The 22738-nt window shown below is 44.3% G+C and overlaps 2 protein-coding genes across 3 annotated transcripts; one reads left to right on the top strand and one right to left on the bottom strand.

The window, feature by feature from the left end:
* The first annotated feature begins 477 nt into the window (after nt 1-477).
* On the top strand, nt 478-12947 carry LOC109777424 (uncharacterized). Its single transcript, XM_045232159.2, has 9 exons — nt 478-596; nt 6555-6871; nt 6968-6995; nt 7091-7215; nt 7394-7452; nt 8049-8143; nt 9706-9813; nt 10730-10779; nt 12687-12947. Exons 1-7 carry the CDS (start codon nt 478-480, stop codon nt 9728-9730), a joined length of 768 nt encoding a protein of 255 aa, XP_045088094.2. The 3' UTR covers nt 9731-9813; nt 10730-10779; nt 12687-12947.
* Nucleotides 12948-16355: 3408 nt separating this feature from the next.
* Nucleotides 16356-21631, bottom strand: LOC109777423 (uncharacterized). 2 transcript variants are annotated; one of them, XM_040397896.3, is made up of 5 exons: nt 21094-21631; nt 18642-18720; nt 18338-18405; nt 18171-18227; nt 16356-16888 (listed from the first exon to the last, which is right to left on the bottom strand). In XM_040397896.3, exons 1-5 carry the CDS (start codon nt 21265-21267, stop codon nt 16862-16864), a joined length of 405 nt encoding a protein of 134 aa, XP_040253830.1. In that variant the 5' UTR covers nt 21268-21631; the 3' UTR covers nt 16356-16861. The 2 variants fall into 2 exon arrangements, with proteins under 2 accessions (XP_040253830.1, XP_040253829.1); XM_040397895.2 differs by lacking the exon at nt 16356-16888 and adding an exon at nt 17443-17747.
* Between the last annotated feature and the right edge of the window lie 1107 nt (nt 21632-22738).

Below are 22738 nucleotides of genomic sequence, written 5' to 3' on the forward strand. Positions count from 1 at the left end.
CCCTCCCCAGTCGCCCCACTCCCCACTCCCCTCGCCCCCTTCCCCCCCACGATCTGGATCAGGATCGCCCCGATCCCGCGCCGCCCCGCGACCTCGACAACGGCGCCCGTCGCCGGCGCCGCACTGCTGCCGTCGCCTCCCCTCTTCCCTCCTTTGCGCCCCCCCGATTGGATCGGGGGAACGAACCTCCCCAAGGCGCCCCGACCTCGTCGACCTTCCCCGCCGCCTCGACGCCGCGCGGAACGCCTCCGCCACGGCCACCTTGTCGTCGACCCCGTCACCGCCTCGCCGTCCTCTCCGTCGTCGCCTCGTCCCCGTCCTCCTCCCCGTCGGCCTGCCTCCCCACCGCACGTCGTCTTCGACCTCCTCCCCGAGCACCGCGGCCCGAACCCCTACAGCCCCCGGTGAGGACCCCGGTCTTCCTCTCTCCCTTCGCTCCCCTGCTCACCGCGCCGACCACCTGCGCCCGCCCGCACGATGCGCGCGCGCCCCGTGCACCCTGTTGCGCGCCTAGCAGCACTCGACCGCGCCCCGCGCGTGCTCACCGCTGGTACTCACGGCCTCGCCCACGCCTACAGCCACCGTGCTCATGCCCCGTTCGGCCCTCCTCACCCTCGGAGCACGCCCACGCGCTCCCGTGCGTCCCGCGCCGGACTCACGCCCTTCAGCCGCTAGCTCGCGCCCGTCGTCGCCCGTCCGCTCCCTGCGGCTGCTCTAGCTTGCAGCCGCAGCTGCTTTCGGCTCGTCCTGTAGCCCCGTGCCGCCGCCTCTATCCCGTGGCTCGCCGCCGTGCTCGCTCCCCGCACCGCCGCCTCGCACCCTGCCTCGTCGCCGCTCGATGTGTCCTTCCTCTCGCGCGAGGCCTTGCCGCGCTGAACGCCCGTCACCGCTTGCTCCGCCCTGTCGCGGTCCCTCCCGTGGCGCCGCCCTCCGCCGCCTTCCTTGGCCGGCGTCGTGGGCGCCGGCGGCCTCGCCACGCCCGTGGATGGCGCCCCCCTGCCTGTCGATCTGGGCGCTCGCCCAGTCGGGCGCCGACGCCCGCGCCCGCTAACCGCTCCGCCCCATTAGGCCTTTGTCCCTATGACAAACAGGGCCCAGCCCAAAACGTTTTATAAAAAAAGAATTAAATAAATATTTCATTAATCAAAAATAATTAAAATATTAATTAATCAATTAATTAGAGAATTAATTAACTTAATTAATCCTATTGAATTAACCTAAATAGCTAATTAACCAAATTAACTATTGTTAATTATCTAAACAGTCAATAACATGCGAGACCCACACGTCAGATTGACCCAGTCAACGCCCTGTTGACTGCTGACGTCATGCTGACGTCAGCATACACTATTCTGGATAATGTTGAATTAAATTAATTAAATAAATTCTAAAAATGATTTAAAACTTTAGAAAATCATATAAAATAAACCGTAGCTCACATGAAAATACTTTCTACATGAAAGTTGCTCGGAACGACGAGACGAATCCGGTTACGCAACCCGTTCGTCCGCCACACATCCCTGACATAGCAAACACGCAACTTTCCCCCTTCGGTTTATCTGTCCAAAAATGCAAAACACCGGGGATACTTCCTTGGATGTTTCCCCCCTTCACCGGTATCACCTCATACCGCGTTAGAACATGCCTAGCTGTGCCTGTTGTCCTGTTATGCACTTGCTTGCTATGTATTTACTGTTTCTTCCCCCTCTTCTCTCCGGTAGACCCCGTGACGATGTTGATGCCCCCTGTGGTCGACTACGTCACCGACGACCCCTCCTTCTTGTCTGAGCAACCAGGCAAGCCCCCCCTTGATCACGAGATATCGCCTACTCTTCTCTATACTGCTTGCATTAGAGTAGTGTAGCATGTTACTGCTTTCGGTTAATCCTATTCTGATGCATAGCCTGTCATTATTGCTACAGTTGTTACCCTTACCTGCAATCCTAAATGCTTAGTATTGGATGCTAGTATTACATCAGTGGCCCTACATTCTTGTCCGTCTGCCATGCTATACTACTGGGTCGTGATCACTCGGGAGGTGATCACGGGCATATGCTATATACTTTATACTGTTACATTACTTAAGATACTGTTCGGAGATGGGGGCTGAAGGGGCAGGCGGCTCCATCCCGGTAGAGGTGGGCCTGGGTTCCCGATGGCCCCCGACTGTTACTTTATGGCGGAGCGACAGGGCAGGTTGAGACCACCTAGGAGAGAGGTGGGCCTGGCCCTGGTCGGCATTCGCGGATACTTAACATGCTTAACGAGATCTTGGTATTTGATCTGAGTCTTGCCACTGGCCTATACGCACTAACCAACTGCGCGGGGATAGTTATGGGCACTCGACGTCGTGGTATCAGCCGAAACCTTCATGACGTCAGCGACTGAGCGGCGCGTGCCAGATTGGACCGCGTAACGTGACTTCCTTTGTAATGGAGGTTGCTAGGTCTGCTTCCGGTCGCCCACGCAACGTGCAGGTGTGCAATGGGCGTTGGGCCCAGACCCCTGCGCCATAGGATTTAGACCGGCGTGCTGACCTCTCTGTTGTGCCTAGGTGGGGCTGCGACGTGTTGATCTTCCGAGGCCGGGCATGACCCAGGAAAGTGTGTCCGGCCAAATGGGATCGAGCGTGTTGGGTTATGTGGTGCACCCCTGCAGGGAAGTTTATCTATTCGAATAGCCGTGTCCCTCGGTAAAAGGACGACCCGGAGTTGTACCTTGACCTTATGACAACTAGAACTGGATACTTAATAAAACACACCCTTCCAAGTGCCAGATATAACCTGGTGATCGCTCTCTAACAGGGCGACGAGGAGGGGATCGTCGGGTAGGATTATGCTATACGATGCTACTTGGTGAACTTACCATCTACTCTCTCCTACATGCTGCAAGATGGAGGTGGTCAGAAGCGTAGTCTTCTACAGGATTAGCTATCCCCCTCTTATTCTGGCATTCTGCAGTTCAGTCCACCGATATGGCCCTTTACACATATACCCATGCATATGTAGTGTAGCTCCTTGCTTGCGAGTACTTTGGATGAGTACTCACGGTTGCTTTCCTCCCTCTTTTCCCCCTTTCCATTCTACCTGGTTGTCGCAACCAGATGCTGGAGCCCAGGAGCCAGATGCCACCGTCGACGACGACTCCTCCTACACCGGAGGTGCCTACTACTACGTGCAGCCCGCTGACGACGACCAGGAGTAGTTAGGAGGATCCCAGGCAGGAGGCCTGTGCCTCTTTCGATCTGTATCCCAGTTTGTGCTAGCTATCTTATGGCAACTTGTTTAACTTATGTCTGTACTCAGATATTGTTGCTTCCGCTGACTCGTCTATGATCGAGCACTTGTATTCGAGCCCTCGAGGCCCCTGGCTTGTATTATGATGCTTGTATGACTTATTTATTTTTAGAGTTGTGTTGTGATATCTTTCAGTGAGTCCCTGATCTTGATCGTACACGTTTGTGTGTATGATTAGTGTACGATTGAATCGGGGGCGTTACATAGTCGCAATAGGCCGGCCCATTAGCGTTCGCTCCAGACAAAAAGCGTGATCGAAAGGGGCAGCTACAGATGCAAGCGTGGGATTGATAGCCAGTAGGACTAACGACCACTGGTGTCCGTTAGGCAACATCACAAATTAATAACATAAACTAATAGCAGCGCCAGATCCTAAAAGAAGGCTAAACACTCTGTTCGAAAAAAGTGAATATTTTGCAAAGTTGTGAACACAAAATTTAAACTCGAACATTTTTTGAAAGCACAAATTATTTTTGAAAACCAAGGAGGTACTGTAGCAACATGTTTTTGAAACACAGACATATTTTGAACTTGGAACATTTTTCAAAAACGAGAACATTCTTTTAAAACTAAGAGGTGCTGTAGGGATTAAGTTTTTAAAAAGATATTAGAAAGACTAGATTTTTTCGAATTTACGAGCATTTCTTTAAAACATGATTATTTTATAAACAATATTTATTTTGAAAACACAAACAATTTTTACAAACCTAGGTGGTACTGCAGCAACATTTTTTGAAACACAAATGTTTTTCGAGCATTTATCATTTTTTAAAATTTGGAGGTACTCCAGTGAACAACTTTTTAAAATGCAAATAATTTTTTCAAATTCTAAAATGATACTTTTTTTTAAACACGAACAATTTTTGAAAACCTAGGAGGTACTCTAGTGAACATTTTATTAACACAAACTTTCTTCAAACTTTGAACACTTTTTTGGAACTGAGAGGCACTGTAGTGAAAAAAGAAATTAAGACAAACATTTTTTTCAAATTAGTGAGCATTTATTTGAAACATAAATATTTTTTGATTTCAAACATTTTTTGAAAGTGTGAACTATTTTTGAAAACCTAGGAGGTACTGTAGTGCACATTTTTTTAAACACAAACATTTTTTAAACTTTGAATGGTTTTTTTAACTGAGATTTTTTTAAACTGAGAGATACTGTAGCAATTTTTTTCTTGTTGAAAACAATAACATTTGATCATGTTTTTTTGTGGATGAAATTCCGCAACAACCTAAAACATTTGATCATGTTTCATCTCACGAAATTTCAGAGTTTTTGAATCACATTTGATATTGTTTTTTGTTTTTTTTTGTAAACTCGGGTGTAGTACACTCGAGAATAGAAAATGCACTGCCTATATTAAATTAAACATCCTGGACAGAGAATTGTACTCGAAAATACGATGGTAATACATAGCAATTACTACCTCTGTAAACTAATATATGACGTTTTAGATCACTTGCAGAGGGATTATTATTTTATTTCTCACGCTCACGAGACAAACTGAATCTGTGACCATCTCGTTTAATTTCATAAGTTTCACAGTAGTGATCTTAAAGAGTGTGTATCTGAAATTCCAAATGGTTGGTGTTAGATGCTTTCGCACAACTTGCGCACCGATGTAGAAGTTATTCTATCTAGCAAGGTAGAGAGCGGACGTTTGGCTCCCGGGAGCCATGGAGGCCTTTTTTGAAACAAATCAAAATTCAAACTTTTCGGTTTCAAAAAAATCTGAAAATTGTGCAAGTAAACAAGTATGTTATGTCTATGTGTGTAAATTTTTAGAATGAAAAACGTTGAAATGTGACCTGTACAAAAAAGACAAATTCATGACCTGGGAGGATGAATAGTATTAGGTGTTAAAAAACCCCAGATTTGTCTTTTTTGCACAGCCCTCATTTCAACTTTTTTGCCCTAAAAATTTACACACATGTGTGTTATGCCTTCATGTATATGTGTGTTTTTTTTCAGAATTTTTTGAAATGTAGAAAATATGAAATTTGACAAAATTCAAAATTTCAAAACCGAGCTCCATGGAGCTCGGCCTCCAAAGACAATATCTGATCTAGCAAGGTGCTACTTACTTGAACTATATAAAGGAATCGTCGACATTGACAAAATGGCATTTCGCTTTGTCTCATAACATAGGAGAAGCAAACCTGTACAACGTCAATTAGGATGTCACAAAGAAGTTCAGCTGGTTAGGAACCAAATGTTCAGACTTTGCTTGCTTTTGCCTCCTTGCTCTTGTATGGCACAAAATAATAACTCATTACTTTCTATGCAACAAACGATACTAACCACGGAAACACCATCAAAAATAATATTAACCATGGAAATCAATCAAGAAACACACAAACAAATGGGCATGTTTGAAGAAGAAAAAGTTCTTGCTGTCGGCACATTAAAACAACAACAGAAAATGGAGTGAGAATACTTCAAATTTTCCTAAAGGCTGCAGTGGGCATTCGAATCATTTGTATCCTTCTGCTCCTAAATATGTCTTTCTAGCGAAAGTGCCTTTCTGCTCCCGAGCTCATTTGAGCTCGGTGAACAGTAAAATTGAAAACAAATCGAAAAAAATTCAAAAAATTCCAAAAACATTTTGGGAGAAACATTGACAAAAGTTATAAGAGCTTGCAAAAGTTCATCATGACATCACATTCCTGTAAGGCGTGGCAAAAAAACAAATTCAGTGCTCCAAAATGCTTTTGAAAGTAGCATTTTCAGAGTACCGTTTTTTTTTTTGCCACGCCTTCTAGAAATGTGATTTCATGACGAATTTTTGCAATCACTTAAAACTTTTGTCAATGTTTCTCCCAAAAAGAATTTGGATTTTTTTTGAATCTTTTTTGATTTAGTTTTGATTTTACTGTTCACCCGAGCTCATTTGAGCTCGGGTGCAAAAACTCTGCGTCTTCCAATAGAGACTACATACGGACTAAAATGAGTGAATCTACACTCTAAATTATGTCTATATACATCCCGTATGTAGTCCCTATTAGAATCTCTAGAAAGACTTGAATCACAAAATAGGTATGTTGGGAGCTCCTGAGCGTTCTCAGAGTTTAGATCATTCTGGCCGTTCGATCGATTTTTTGATGCGTTTCCGGCCGTCGGATCGAGCGATGGGAGGAACTAGGCCGTTGGATCAAAAAAAATTACTGATACAATGAATAGTTACCGTCTCATTCATGCTAAATAGCCTGCCCCGCCGGGGGCATTTTCGTCATTTCACTCAAGGGGGTATAAAGGGCCGGCTCCCGTGGAGACAGCCCTAGCTGGCTCCCCTCCGGCGCGCCTCCTCTCCTCCTTCCACCCCTCCGGCCGGCTTCTCTCCCGCTCGCGCCGCCTCCTCCTCCCCACCAGTGCCTCCCTCTCCTCCTTCCCCGCCTTCGCCTGGCCTCCTCCTTCCGCCCCTCGATATGGCGCCGCCCAAACCCTAACGCCCTGCCCCGGCCCTGGGTCGTGCACCGCCTCCACCGCCGGCAGGAGGGGGCCGCGGCTGCCGTCGCGCAGCCCGACGAGCAGGAGCTCCCCGGCGAGCAGCCGTTCCTCGTACTAGAAGAAGGTAAGGAATCCACATCTACTCCTGCTCGACCACGTCCAGATCGAGGGACACTTGCTTCTGCTCGCTACTGACGCTGCTGCTCTGATCTGACCATAGTGTCGGCGCTGCTCCTCCTCAAGGTCAAGGTGGGGGCCCATCTTTGGTGCAATTTGCTCTTCCCCTTCTCACTGCTCTTCCCCCTCTCACAGATGGCCATGAGCTTGGTTTCTTCCTCATGCCGGCAGTCTGGGTAGGCTCCTCGTCGGCGTCGGCTTCCCCTGCCTGCCACTCCTCTCCTCTGATGGAGTTGACCTTTGCTGGAGCGGACAAGTTTGGATGCCCGTGCGCCTTTGGCGGTGGGCTAGGTAACCCCCCCCCCCCCCCCCCCCCCCCCCCCTCACCCCCATGCTCTCTCTCTTTCTGTAATGTATCCATGGCCATCTGTACGCATTTCAAGCAGGGGGCAAGCAGCTAGCAAAATACTGAATACAAAGCTCCTTGTTGTGTTTTACGAAAGGAATTGGGTGTACTTGAATTGTGAAGGAAGCAAGGGCCATTGGACTGTATGGGAAGAATGGGATGCTGTCAGAGCATGTACAATGGTAGGCGCTTATCTAGGTGCTTAAACAGAAAAAAATAGCAGGTGCTTTTCTTTTCTCATTCCTTTGTTTATGCCTTCGAATGTACATGTTCTAATTTAGAATTCATCTTTTAGGTATGGATTGTGGCTTACTAAGTCTAATGTTTGGTTTGGGTTTTCCTTTTTTATCTGGAGTTGGTCAGTTCATATGAAGCAAAATAAAGGCATGCAGTACCTTACAACGACACTCTGATTAATCAGGCAACATAAGCTATTACATACTATTGTGTAATGTATGACATGCCAGATTCACTTATCAGCATATATCTGTCTTTCTCTTCCTTATGCAGTAAACCTTCTGGTTACATTTTGAAATCATCACCTCATGTTTTGTCGTGCAATATTGTCTCTGTTTGATCAAAGTGCATGAATCTCTATACACACCATAAGGCATCTTAGAATTGAAAATGTTGTGCATGACTGCACATTTTTGCAGAAATATTCCTGAAATTGATACTAGTTCCATCTCTTTGTTGTTTCCATGTAATTGCAACACGCTCTTTTTTTGAGCTTCGCTATTCTGAGATTTAACATTGGTTGTGTTTTTCCGTGGTTTAGCAGAAGCGTCGTTTGGGGGTCGAGCCACTAATGCAGAAGATTCATAGCGGGATTCTCCAGGTGGACGCTGGTATCCTCCCGCCGTCCGGCACCAGGTTTGGTCCCGTGATCCCATGTTCCATTAGCTTTGCAATATCTATGATCTTTACAGTAAGACTGGTTAATATGGCCAAACTGATGTGTGAAAAGGAGCTTGATCCTTTTATGTTACAATTTTTTTATCTTTGGTATGCACACCTCAGCTTTAATAATAGGTTATGTGACAAATTAGGAGTAGGAGTATTTGTCTGATATATATTTATGGTGCAGCTTTGTCCAAACTGATAATTAGGTGGTAGCTTTGTTAATAATAATTAGAAGCTTAGAACTGTCAGTAAATCCATGGTATTTACAAACAGGAGTGACAGTACTAGAACTAAATTTATATTCAAGTGGGGATCATGTTAGTATTTGGTGCATGACAAGGAGCGGAACTTTTGCAAGCAGATCTGCTTGGTTTGTGCCGATTTGCTCAACTCTTTGTTCGGAAATTATGGGATTTTGTATCTGGATTTGATCCTTTTCTTTTAACTGCTAATGTCAATGACAAAATTCTACACTCGTTGTTTCTACACTCGTGTATGTCAATGACATTTGTTAGCCGAACTGGTGAGAATATCCAAACTGGTGAGAATAGTATTTGGCAGTGCCTTAGCGGAACAGTTGGGCATAAGTTCGGATAGGACTCCAAATCTTTGTAGCAAAATGAGCCATGTCCAAAACTGCAGGCTGGTGTGTATATTTTGGGTCCATAAATAATGCAGGCTGGTGTGTGTATTTCAAGTCCATGTATATTTCTAGGTCGTGTGTGTATTCCAAGAACATGTACACTGCAGATGGAGTGTACTTTAGGTCTGTATATACTGCGAGTCCATATGTGTGCAGAGGGGGTATGTATTTCGTTGGTTGAATTAGCGTGTCCGATTTCTCTTGTGTGTGTATTTCAATTTGCCTTCCTGCCACAAAATTTCTCTGTAGCAGTTGTTGTATTGGAAACATCTCCTTCCAAAAAGTAAGTGTTTTCACACCAAATATTTAATGCTTCTTCAGATAACCGATGCAATGAGTATGACTGTAGTCTTTCATGGAATTTATACTCAAAGACACTTTGTGAACTCTAAACTCATAATCTTTTCTAAAGATGAATCGATGGTATTGCAATATATCTTTGCCTTTTTCCAACGGATGCATGCCCATCCCCTGTTTATCCATTGTGTGTTTCTTTCATTAATCAAGAAACATCTTAATTTCATGGCGGGTATGTTGAAGAATATATGAATATATAAAAGCTTCCTTCTTTTGGATAATCTGTTTCCCTTTTGCTGGCCTATGGTACTTGCCTGCACATCTATGCATGATATTAATTCACTACTGCTATTTTGGTACTGCAGTTCATAACTATATTGACTATAATGCATGTTTCTAGGCGATGGAAAACCTAGCCTCCGCTTCGCCCCGTCTCGGCTCTCTATCTCTCTCTCCAAGCCGCTTGCACACGAATTCGCTTTGTTACACTGTTTATTACTTTCTCTATATTATATCATCACTCATGCCTTACTACATGTTCTTTGAGTGATGAGTTAAATCTGTCTTAATCTTCCATGTATTCTTATTTCAGCGCTAGAGATACTGTATGGAGCTGATATTCCTCAGAAACTTTTTTGTTTCGTCATATGAAGTTCCTGCAATCTAGGTTCTAATTCCATCATCCTCCAGCCTAGATATGGTAAATGTTAACTAATTTTTTTCGTATGAGATTGTGACATGCGTAAAGCTATTAAGATGACATAATTAATGCACTATTGTTGCTTCCTAATCAGTATTAAGCAGGCAGTTTCATCTTTTTGCTTTTGTCTGAATATTGTGATGCCTAACACATCCATGCTTTAGTACCATTTTGAGTTTGATCATTGAATCTGAATCTTTTTTAGCAATAGTTTGTGATGGATTGGACCATTGGATTAGTATCCTTCAGCATTCGTTTTGTGTTAGAGCATCAGATAGACAGATTATGTCAAGCTCACTTCACACTTATTATCCAGATTGGAAGTGTCGTAAAATCTGCCTGGAACATACATGGCCTATAAATGATATAGTTGTTTGGGTCAGGAAATTTGGGTGATTTTGTTTGTGGTGCCCAAAATTTCACTGCAACTTTTTTGTTCCATTCTTAGCTAAAACCTGCCTCGAATAGATAGATGGATGATGAAATTGTTTCAGTCTGGATATTCCGCTTTGAAAAAATTGTCACATACCAGGAAAGTTCTCTGTATATGTTGTCAAACTATTTATTTAATATATTGCAAGTGGAAGTGAAGCTTCTTATGAGGATATATAGTTTGTCCGTTGCTTGCTGCATGTGAAGATCCTTTCTTTTGTGGGGGGAGTTCTTATGGGCATAGATAATGAGTACCAACTATTGTAATACACTGCTGATGTACCACGTAGACTCCAGTACAAAACAAAGAGTTGAACTGTACTCTATGTTCTCTGATCCGTTGGGCCCAAAAATGAATAAGTGTATCTGATTGTTAGATTTTAATTTGATTTTGGACATTGTCGTACCTAGCTATATATAGTACGGTTTACTTTCTTCGTTCTCCTGTTGCTAAATCTTTGTGTTTCTTTTTCCTTTTGCTCAGGGCCCTATGCTACTATCGCTTGAGTGAGAGTAGTGCCAGAGCTTCACACGGTAATGTCACCTCCTCTGAAAATTAGTTGTCTACTATTGGTGTGAACATCGTGCTACAAATTAGCTATCTTAACTTAACTCCAACCATTTATGTGGCTGTCGAAGTCAATATTTAGAGTGTTGAGCTTTGATTCAATGGCTAATTCTGACGATGATGTTAAAAGAAAGCACTGTTTACATCCACCTGAGTTCTGAATGCTATTTCTACAATCAATTTTCTTGAACATAAAGTATTCTTATCATTAGTGAGCTTGCTGATCGTACATTCAAGCTATTATCACTAGTAGAAAAAGGGCCTTTTGTCCCGGTTTATAAGGGCCTTTAGTCCGAACCGGTTTAAAGGAGACTAGTGAACCACAGTTTGACCAGATTTGACCAAAATTCAAAAAAACTGAAATAATTATTTAGTAACACTAATATTCTTGAATAATTAGTTTGGCCATTGTTTGACCACAGTTTGACCAGATTTGACCAAAATTCAAAAAAATTGAAATAATTATTTAGTAACACTAATATTCTTGAATAATTATTTAGTAACACTAATACTTCTTGAATAAGTAGTTTGACCAGATTTAACAAAAATTCAAAAAAAAACTGAAATTTGAGCATAACTTTTTTTCCTTTTAGAATTTGGGGATTCTAAAAATTTGCAAACAGGCCGTAGGTGGTCAAAATTGGATGCGGATTTTCGTGCTGAACATTTTGATATATTATACGTTTTTTCTGGCATCGTATGCAAAAGTTATAGCCGTTTTACATTTTCCCTACACTTTTTGCAAAACATGTCCAAATTTAAGTTTTTAAATTTTCCTAACTAGTACATGTAGTAACATAACTACATCTGGAAGGATTTTAATTTTTGAAGTTTTTATCATTTTCTTTTGCTTTGTACAAAACTGAAAAGGCGATCCACCGGGGGGGGGGGGGGGTAGAGTTTGAAAATGGGACCTTTAGTACCGGTTCGTGCCATGAACCGGTACTAATGCCTCAAACCCCATTAGTACCGGTTGGTGGCTCGAACCGGGACTAAAGGTCTAACCTTTAGTACCGGTTGGTGCCACGAACTGGTACTAATGGGCATCGCACCCTTTAGTCCTGGTTCGTGTCGCAAACCGGGACTAAAGGGCTCAGGTGAACCGGGACTAATGCCTTAGCCGCACGAACCGGGACCAATGCTCACATTAGTCCCGGTTCATGACAGAACCGGGACTAATGTGAATATTGCCCCGTGACCAAAGCCCTGTTTTCTACTAGTGTATTACGATGGTTCTCCTATAGGAGAGGTTATTTGCGTACCAGATATAATTGATGCTCTAGAAAACCAAATGGCCTTTCACTCTGAAAAGACGACAATTTCCTGTCCGACTATGTTATTCCATGACAATAAATATGAACCAGGGTTAGACATTGTCCTTTCTTAGAAATTATATCTGAAATATCATGTTCTATCCATGGACAGTTGTATGTTGTTGTGTCGCGGGTCATATCAAAAAAATCCCTAAAATTACTTATGAAAGATAAAGATGGGAAGTGTATGGAGACTCAGAACATTTTTCCCCAAGGTTTATGCCTCAACTATCCCCTTTTAAGTTTATCGACATGGCCCTATAATAATTAGTAGTAGCCTGCATTGTATTGTCTTTAACAGTATATCCTCGGATACATAATTTCTTTTTTTCTTTTCTCTTTGGCTACTGAATTTTATTGCCATTCTTCTGCACGTATATGTGATGTGGTAGATTCTTTCTCTTCATGTTTTAAGAAATTACTTTAGGATACTTCATGTTTTATTGTTATTCTCTATGATCGTTAGATTTCCATTATGCATTGTTATCCTCTGTCATTAGATAGTGTCTTGTAGCCTGTTTTCCTGATGTTTATTTGAATATGTTTTCTTTTATCCACAGATGAAGCCCGTCCATTTGTCCGTTCTTCGGCAGGGTCACAAAGTCTTTGTGCCAAGATTCTTCCCTTTGTAAATATGAAAGCAGCTTGCACGATCTATTCACAGACTTGCTCTGCTGCTTTGTAGCCCGACTGATTCTGTACTCTTGATCGTCCTCACGGCATCTGTCAACTACATTGTGAATCTTCTCTTTATCTTAAGGTTGTACTCGCTGTGCTAGAATGTTCAGATGATATAATAAATACATCTTTCCTTTTTACAAGGTTCAGAATATAAGGAATGTCATGTCGTGCGAACCAAGTTCAGTACGTTGTCTATCAAATATATTCCTGTTTCTTGTTCAGAATGTGATGCTCCAGTTCAGATAATCAGTAGTGCATATTTTGGCTGATATTTCTACTATATAGAGCACTTGGTGGCGATGTAAAAATGTCGGATGGGTTTCTTGTTTGAAGATACTTGCATTGTTTTAAGAAGTGTTAACATATTTTTAAAATATTACTGTAATTTTGAAATCTGTTCACATGTGTCTGCACATCTATATATCGCTCCTATTATATTCTTCACTGCATGTTATCCTGTATGATTGCATATTCTAAACGTGGGTTAACACTGACTTAGCATTACCCGTTTGATACTGACTTAGCATTACCCGTTTGATGAAAACGTTAGGACCGGCACCCTGCCAAGGCGCGAACCCTATCTAGTATTTAGGAATGGAGGGAGTAGTAGCGATGGACGGACGGACCAGTGCAAGGCATGCATGCATGTTGTACGTACGTACGCATCGTGGATCTCATCTACCTACCCACATAGTTGTAGTTGTAGGAGTATGATGATACCATTCCCCTCGCTCGCTGGCTCGCTAGGTGGTCGAATTCACTGTTTTGACCCTTTTTTAAAACTTTAGCACGATTTGACCCTAGTTTAAAAAAAAATCGTGATCTGACCCTTTTCCTACCGCCATCGTCTTTGGCGGTAGGGTAACACGGCCTACCGCCAAGGGCTATGGCGGTAGAATTTGACGGTGCCGTCATGGTCTTCGACGGTGAAAATACCCTACTGCCATAGTCTATGGCGGTAGGGTAGCGAAGGTATATATTAAGCGTGATGCCTAGCGCAATTGGGGTAGGGTAGCGAAGGTATATATTAAGCGTGACGCCTGGTGCAATTGAATCTCTCTGCTAGAAAGTTGGCTAGTGTGTGTGTGCTAGGTACAGTCAGTCGTGAGTTCGATCCTTCATAAGGATATATTTTTTGTTTATTTTTATTTTGCCCAATAAAAAGTAAATAATTTGTCCAATTAATTGTAGGATATGGATTACTGATAAAAATATATATTTTACTTATTTGTGAAAGTAAATTCAGTCCAGTTTGTTCTGAATTATGTTCATCCTTCCATTGAGAATGTTAAATGGAAAACAAAACACATGTGAGATGCCTGAGAATTCTGTTCATAAGGATATATTTTTTGTTTATTTTTATTTTGCCCAATAAAAAGTAAATAATTTGTCCAATTAATTGTAGGATATGGATTACTGATAAAAATATATATTTTACTTATTTGTGAAAGTAAATTCAGTCCAGTTTGTTCTGAATTATGTTCATCCTTCCATTGAGAATGTTAAATGGAAAACAAAACACATGTGAGATGCCTGAGAATTCTGTTCATAAGGATATATTTTTTGTTTATTTTTATTTTGCCCAATAAAAAGTAAATAATTTGTCCAATTAATTGTAGGATATGGATTACTGATAAAAATATATATTTTACTTATTTGTGAAAGTAAATTCAGTCCAGTTTGTTCTGAATTATGTTCATCCTTCCATTGAGAATGTTAAATGGAAAACAAAACACATGTGAGATGCCTGAGAATTCTGTTCAATGGCCTGGACAAACCTGTCGGTGTGCCATCTAAACTGAATTGGAAAATGACTCCAGCCTACATTATATTCTCCGTGCAATCCGGCAAGAAGCACCAGGTGCAGTTTCACCAAATCAAAAGAGACCAAAGCCAATTTGCACATGAGGTTGCAGATTGTGCGCTTGCCTCCGGAAGAGAAGATAACTGGAATGTGCAACTTCCCAAGAGAATTATTAGCTCATGTAGTTGTTGTTGATTATAACTTTGTACTCCCAGTTAAATGAATTTGTGCGATTGTAACTCCGATCTTATCAATAAAATCAAGGTTGTCTAATAAAGTTTTGGAAAAGCTTGAAAGATTGTAAAGCATGTGACTTGTATGTTGTAATTAATCTTTTTCCAACTAGGATCATGAGAAAGAAACATGTCTGCTAGAAACATCCTTATGTATTACACACTCTGTCTACTAGGATAATAAGACGTTTTGGCTTAAACTGACAAAATGAACGGAGGCATTACTATTCTGCAATTGATTGCCAAGAATGACAAACAAAGATCATCAAGCTGGGGATAGTAGCATGGTGATGCTAATGCTTTACACAAGATTGACATGGAAGAGCCATCTTACATTACACTACATAATCCTAAAGCACATGAAAAAGACGGGCATGTACAACCTGCTTGTACGATGCACAACTACAACTTGAAACAAACAGTTGGAATAGAAAGCTCCAAGTCATATGCACATATGGCATATCCATGGCAAATTGCAAATGTTGAGACAAGACTGTTTGAACTGGAAGCTCTTAATCACGGGGGTTAACTAGCGGTGTGCACACACGCATATCCTTGGAAATTTACAAATGTATACTAATTTTGTAATCAGCTATAGTACTTCATGGAGAGACCAGAAGATAAAACATATTGGAGAGATCATGTTCGTTTATATCTTTGCGGGAATTTTATAAAGAAGGTACAAATAAGTAAAAAAAATATTTTTAGCAATAATCCATATCCTCAAATTAACTGGACAAATTGCTTATTTTTATTGGGCAAAATAAAAATAAACAAAAAATATGACCTTATGAAGGCTCGAACTCAAGACCTACCAAAGCAAACACACACGCACTAGCCAACTTTGCAGCAAAAAGGTTCAATACTACTAGGCGTCACACGTAAGATATATCTTTGCTACCCTGGGTATTTTCACCGTCGAGCGCCCGTGACGGCACAGTTAAATCCTACCACCGTAGCCCTTGGCGGTAGGTTGTGTTACCCTACCGCCAAAGACGATGGCGGTAGGAAAAGGGTCAGATCATGAATTTTCTTCAAACTAGGGTCAAATCGTGTTAAAGTTCTCAAAAAGGGTCAAAACAGTGAAATCGGCCTCGCACGGCCGCTTCGTATGCTACGGTAGGTAGGAGTACAACACACAACATCGAGTACGTACCACAGTCAGTCAGTCAATCAGTATTCATGTAGGTAGGGTACACCGACACCGACATGTTGCGATGTGAGGCTAGCTGCATCTGCATGTGTGTGTGCTGTCATTGCGATGGCCTGTGTCCGTCGGTCCCTACATGGGATGCGACAGAGATCCAGATGATCCGTCGGATCCAAAAGGGACAGCTCAGATCAAGCATCGTACCGCGGGCCTGCCGGGTACTGTAGCTCATTCACAAACCTGCTTATACTATGTGAAATGAAATGGGATGGGATGGTATGGCAGCAGACTGAGAGATGCCATCCCATATCTCGCCATGCACCATAATAAGGTAAAAGCACCCTAGGTACCCTAACTTGCACAGTATGTGACATTTTAGTCCCAAACTTGCAAAACTCAACCCTACCATACCTCAACTTACACTTCATGTGACGTTTTAGTCCCAGGCCAATCACAGCTCGACAAGTGGAAGCCAGGTGGCTGGCCCAGTCGTCGCACACACTTTTGCAAATATCCCCTGCCGTTTTCTCTAATCAACCCGGAGTACAGCACACAACCTGAATTAATTCTGTCTGAATCTTCAGTTCACTACAAATTCTAGCCACTAAATCAAGCTCACGTGAGCAAACCAACAGAGCGCAGGAGCCCACACGCGTAGCAGCAACTTGCATCGTTTGAGATCACGCGACCATGCTTGGAGTGGCTAGCTAGCCTCGCCTCGGCGCACCCACACCAGCTGCTGCGCCGGCGCCGCCGGCTGGACAGCGGGGGTGGCGCGCGGAGGGACACGTCGGCCGAGGTGCCTGGGCTCGGCCGGGGGCGGGTCGGCGACGCCGTCAAATTAACTGATGTGTATCAGATTGGTTGTTACTTTGATGTGATATAGATTTTCTCCTGCAAAATTAGGATTTATTTTACATATTAAATAATCTTCTAGACTTAATGGACAATATTATCTATACTCACTAATAAAAGGAGGAGTGCTTCTGCCCATCTGTCACGCAAATTTATAGAAAACTCCCTATATTTTCGGTGAACTAACCCGTAGTACAGAGTAAAGTCATAGGCCTTTTTGTATTTTTTCAGAAAACCCACTGACTTTTCAGGTAATTAACCCTGAAAAGTGCAAACTTAATCTATAGTGAACGGTCCGTTTTTCTTTTGTACCGGCGGCGACCCGGATTGCAAATAAGCACCCACTAAAACCATATTGAGACGAAAGAAAACAAAAGTAACCACACATGCACACCTCTGGAAAACCTCGCAGGGGAAAAACAACAGATTTCTCATCTTATTCCAACCAAGCGCGCACGTGTGTGTGTGTGTGAGAGAGAGAGAGAGAGAGAGAGATGCTTTAGAATTGACCACGTTATGATTGTGTGAGCACTGAGATGACCGCCGGCGAGGGTGATATGGAGGATAACCGGCAACACAAATGTAATGCCCTGTTAAAATAAATGACGTGGACCTATTAGGGTCTTGAGTCATGGTTATTGGGTTAAGAGTATGTGTTATTTTTACTTCCTTTACAACGCACATACTCTTTTGCTTATACAAAATATAAAATTAGGCGCACACACTGTTGATGAGGCAGGTCAATAGTTATAACACAACCATTGATTGGTACTTTAGGCACACACACTGTTGATGAGGCAGGTCAATAGTTATAACACAACCATTGATTGGTACTTTGGGCCCACCTCAGATTGCCCAGCTGGACCGAGTGCAACTTTTCGGTGATCCGGCTGTGAGCCTGAAATTTGATTTTTTTTAGTGCTGTTAAATGCTTTGGAAAAACTTCTTTTTGCAAATACCTATACAATTCTCTACGTGTATGCAAAGTTTCATTTGATAATTTGTAGGCTGATAGAATTTTGTATACTTTTTAGCATTTTTTAGGTGTATAAGAAACAACATTTTGGTAAACATAAAGGGCTACCTGAGCCCCGATCTCCAGATCTAGTTTTGGCAAGTCGACTCAGCTTTCAAAAGTATATTCTGAGTAGAAAAATTGCTTATATTTTGTTTAAAAAAGATGACTATATTTTGAGACGGAGGGAGTAGTTGTCCGCTCTGCTTTGCTCTGGGACGTAAAAACCTCCATGATATTATGATATCTATAAGCAGAGCGGAGCAGAGCAGCCGTGTGAGTTGAGTTGACTGTCACTTGACTTACGTGTGGGGGTGTGTGGTTCATGGCCTCTAGGATGTCTCCCAGTATGTCTCCTGCACCCTGCGGAATTGATGAAAATCTCACCCTGGTTATTATAATATATATAAGGACTGTTGTGTTGAAGGAGGAAGAGACATATTATATTATTATTAGTAAATAAACACACGGACCTCGTCGTCGGCGTCGCTGTCGTAGGCTCCGACGTCGTAGAGGATACGCTTGTTGGGGTCCGACAGAACTGCATGAATGTTGTTCATGTTCATAAAATCAAACCAAACCACGTACGTCACCCTCTCTCCACGCTCTCGGCGTCTCTTTCTCGTGGGTATGTATAGAAAGATAGATACATAGAGCCACAACGGAACACGTATACGGCAGCAAAGCCTCACATTCTCTCTCTCTACGGTAAGAATGGATCTCAATGTACCAGCGGAGCAGCGAGGAAGAGGAAGAGGAAGAGGGCGATGAACTTACCGGCGTATGCTGCCTGGATCTTGTGGAACCTGGCCTTGGCGGCCTCCGAGCCGCCGCCGCACTTGTCCGGGTGCCATTTCTGCAACCCAACATAACATATATTTATTTATTCAATTTAACTAGACAAGTAGTAGGTGAAACAGAGGAGCCAAGAAACAGAGAAAATATCATCTAGCAGAACGCAAGAGAGGAGAGCAGAGCATAGGAGGAAAGCAGTAACCATGGCGAGCTTCCTGTAGGCGCTGCGCAGCTCGGCGTCGGAGCAGTCGCTGGAGACGCCGAGCACGGCGTACAGGCCACCTCCGCAGCCGGCCATTGCAATGCAACCCTTGCCTTGGATGCTGCTGCTTGTGTTGTGTGGGTGTGGTTGCCTGCCTGCCGCAGCTAGCGCATGGCGGCTATCTTATTCTTATAGGCACGAGGCAGGTCGCCGACGGCGGGGGCCGGGGGGATGTATGTCTATGTCACCGTCGGCCTCCTCACTTGCACCAGCAGCAACCGGGCAGCAGCAACTTGGTGCTACCTAGGCTAGGCTAAGGGAACTAGCCGCATGCAGCTGCAGTAGCAGTACCCGTACCTCCCTCCTGGCCTTGAACTGCAAGTTTTCTGCGATTCTAGCTTCACATAAAGCCTTGACTGATACGTGGCTACCGTGGGTCTTCTCCGTGGGTGGGGTTTATGCGTCATACTCCGTGATCTTTCATGAGTTTACTAGAAAGAATCCTACTCTCATAGATTGCGACGTTTGACAATCAGACTCATATAGGTGTGTTCTTTCAAAAGATGTTCTGCAGGATAACATCTCTGCTTAAATGAGCCACTTAGAACACATTAAGATATACATCAACCTACCATGCAGATTAGGAGAGTATTGCATCAAATGGAGTGGTATTGTGAATAGTAAGGATACTCTCCTCTCAGTTGACCAACAGCTTGTCTTCCACATCTAATTCACGGGATCTCCGATCACAAAGAATAGGTTACCACTGTGAACAACTCATATTGTGGGTCTCATATCCATCTCCCTCGATGCATTATTTATCACATTACGTGATAGACCCTTAGTAAAAGGATCTGCCAGATTTTTAGACGTTTGGATATAATCCAATGCAATAACTCCGGACTTTCTCATTTTCCTGACAGACTTTAACCTTCTCTGAACGTATCTTGAGACTTCATGTTATCCTTTGAGCTGCTCACTTTCGTGATCACAGTTTGATTGTCGCAGTTCATAAGGATACCCGGTACAGGTTTCTCAACAACCGGCAAGTCATTTAAGAGCCGACGAAGCCAATCTGCTTCGACTGTAGCTGTATCTAGTACTGTGAGTTCTGCTTCCATTGTTGACCTCGTTAAGATGGTCTGCTTGCAAGACTTCCAAGAAACAGCGCCACCTCCATGAGTGAATACATATCCGCTCGTGGCTTTTATCTCATCAGCATCTGAGATCCAGTTTGAGTCACTATACCCCATCGTTTAAGCACTTGATGAACACCCATCCGGGATGTTCCGGCGTTGTAGACATGCGGCGCACGACCATCCTTGGGCAGTGGTCGCATTTAATGAGTGGCAACGGTGCGCTGGCGAGCTTTTGGGCAAGCACCGAGCCCGGCCGACCGCCATTCGTGTATCTGCCGGCGGACCACCGACGGCGCAGATCCGAGCGGCTAGAGGAGGAGCCACTGCCTGCATGTGGCCTTGTGGCCCTGCCAGGGCCTTCCGGCGAGGTGCCCGGCCAGTCCATGGCGCGGCCCGGCCTCCCACAGCCGGGCGAGCTCAAGACCGACCGGATCCGCCCCAAATCCGGCTGGCGGGTGCGCAAACCAGGTGGCCGTGGTTGGGTAGCTCGGCGGCGCCGAGGGGAAGGGGCTGGGCAAGTGCGCGTCCGAACTGCACGGCTGCAATGGCAGCGGCGGCGGCGGTGGTAGCGAGGGAAAGAGTGGAGGGGGTGCGGCCGGAGGAAGGGAGGGGGGCGGATAGAAAAAGGCCCGCCCTGTGCCACCGACGGGTGGGCCAGGGGAGGACACGCGTAGACGGCCCGCGTTTTCGTGTGGTGTCCGTTTCACCTGAAAAGCGGCGCAAACTTAGACCGCGGATGGGTCGAAAGCGGACACAAAACAGACAAAAGTCCGTTTGCTCCCGTGCGCTGGGCCGCCTCGTTTGTCTGTTTTACCCCAAACGGACGGGGACGGACATGATAGGGTCGCGCGGTGGAGTTGGCCTCATAATATTTTATTATGTCAACACACAACCGTACTCGTAGGTACGTTAGGCTGACATGGATGGATTGATGGTAGGCACTGACCCACCAGACCAGACGCTTCTGCTACTACTACTAGTTGCTAACGCGCAGTAGCAAGATGAAGGAAGCAAGCTGGAGAATAGAGATGATCCATACATCTTGTTGTGAAGGGGAAGGGATCGAACCAAGCAAGCAGGACGAGGTACGTACCGTAGCGGCGGCGGAGGGGTCGTGGTCGTGGCCGTGGAGATGGTGGTGGAGCTGGGGGCGTAGGCCGTCGCTGCTCCGCGCGACGGCGGCCAGAAGGACGGCGGCCGCGTTCACCGTGTGCGCGCTGCTGCTGCTGCTGTCCTCCCCTGCCGCTGCCCTTGCCCCCTGCTGCATCCTAGCTATCTAGTATCTACCTACCTAATCTTGTTGTATGTGGTGGATCTGTATGGGAACCAACTAAGGAAGAAGAAGAAGAAGAAGAAGAAGAAGAAGAGCTTGCTAGCTATTGACACGATCAGATCAGATCGGCTCTCTGCCAGCGTGATCCGATCCGGCCGAGACTGGGCACACGAGAAGCTCCCCAGGGCACCAGGGCGACTAAATAAATGCATGCCACGCATTGGTGGTCGATTGATGGCGGAGTTGACATGCGGTGCAACTCGAGGAAAACATCGGCCGATCGAGCTGATGACCAAGTAACCACTGGACTGGTTGGTTTTTATACTTTGCTTGCGTGGACACTCCCTGCCGTGCAGGCAACGGACGGCGCGGAAGCACGCAGGAAGCAACTGATGAACACAACTCGCTTGGTACGATGGTATAAAACCGGGAGGGGCGGGGGTCGCGTCATCAGGAACGTGCCGCCCCGCCGCGCCTCCACCGCGAATCCCGAGCGGAGCCGCTCCAATACCCCCGAGCCACCCGAGTGGCCCGGCGCCGCGCCTCCCCCGTCCGCGCAAACAACCACATCCCCTCCCCTCCCGTCCCACCACCATCAGTAACTTATGCTTAATGAGCTACTACCTCCGTCCGGCTTTATTGGTCTTTTCATATTTTATGTCAAATTTTCACCATAGATTTAAATAACAACATGTTAATGCATGCCAGTAAAAATTATATCATTGGATTCGTATTTATTTGACATAGTTTCCAATGATATAATTTTTGCATTGACATTTTGTTAATTACATCTATGGTCAAAATTTAACACTAAATACAAAGAGACCAATAAACAATGACAGAGATAGTGCATACTAGTGGTGTATGCTATTCACCAATAACTTATGCCTCGTGAGCTATATTACAGGTGGCCTTTGTTATATTTACATGTCACTAGTTAGTTACAATACTAGTGGAGTGTCACCCGCCATCGCAAGCCTTTGTTCTCGAGAGATCCCATCTGGGGACGTTTTTCGGTACTCCGCCGGATGGGGGATCAATCACGGAGGTGCTCTATATCAACCTAGCTTGCTGCTCTTCTGATGATGCGTGAGTAGTTTACCACAGACCTACGGGTCCATAGTTAATACCTAGATGGTTTCTTCTTTATTTGATCTTCAATACAATGTTCTCCTCGATGTTCTTGGAGTTCAATCCGATGTAATTCCTTTTTGCGGTGTGTTTGTTGGGATCTGATGAATTGTGAGTTTATGATCAGATTATCAATGAATATTATTTGAGTTTTCTCTGAACTTTTTATGGATGATTATTATAGCTTCGTATTTCTCTCTGATCTATTGATTGGGTTTGGCCAACTAGATTAATTTATCTTGCAATGGGAGAGGTGCTTTGTGATGGGTTCGATCTTACGGTGCTCAATCCTAGTGACAGTAGAGGACACACTAGTAGGAAAAGGGGCTTTTAC

The sequence above is a fragment of the Aegilops tauschii genome, chromosome 4 (genome assembly GCF_002575655.3).
Source record: "Aegilops tauschii subsp. strangulata cultivar AL8/78 chromosome 4, Aet v6.0, whole genome shotgun sequence".
In the NCBI taxonomy this organism is placed as follows: domain Eukaryota; kingdom Viridiplantae; phylum Streptophyta; class Magnoliopsida; order Poales; family Poaceae; genus Aegilops; species Aegilops tauschii.

Coding starts and splice junctions, on each gene's coding strand:
- LOC109777424 (XM_045232159.2), top strand. CDS start 478: ATGCGCGCGCGCCCCGTGCACCCTGTTGCGCGCCTAGCAGCACTCGAC. Junction 597..6,554: donor AGCCACCGTGCTCATGCCCC/GTTCGGCCCTCC, acceptor GGGGGTATAAAG/GGCCGGCTCCCGTGGAGACA. Junction 7,453..8,048: donor CTGTCAGAGCATGTACAATG/GTAGGCGCTTAT, acceptor TCCGTGGTTTAG/CAGAAGCGTCGTTTGGGGGT.
- LOC109777423 (XM_040397895.2), bottom strand. CDS start 21,267: ATGCAGCAGGGGGCAAGGGCAGCGGCAGGGGAGGACAGCAGCAGCAGC. Junction 18,406..18,641: donor GATCCAGGCAGCATACGCCG/GTAAGTTCATCG, acceptor ACATTCATGCAG/TTCTGTCGGACCCCAACAAG. Junction 17,748..18,170: donor TGAACCACACACCCCCACAC/GTAAGTCAAGTG, acceptor ATCAAATTTCAG/GCTCACAGCCGGATCACCGA.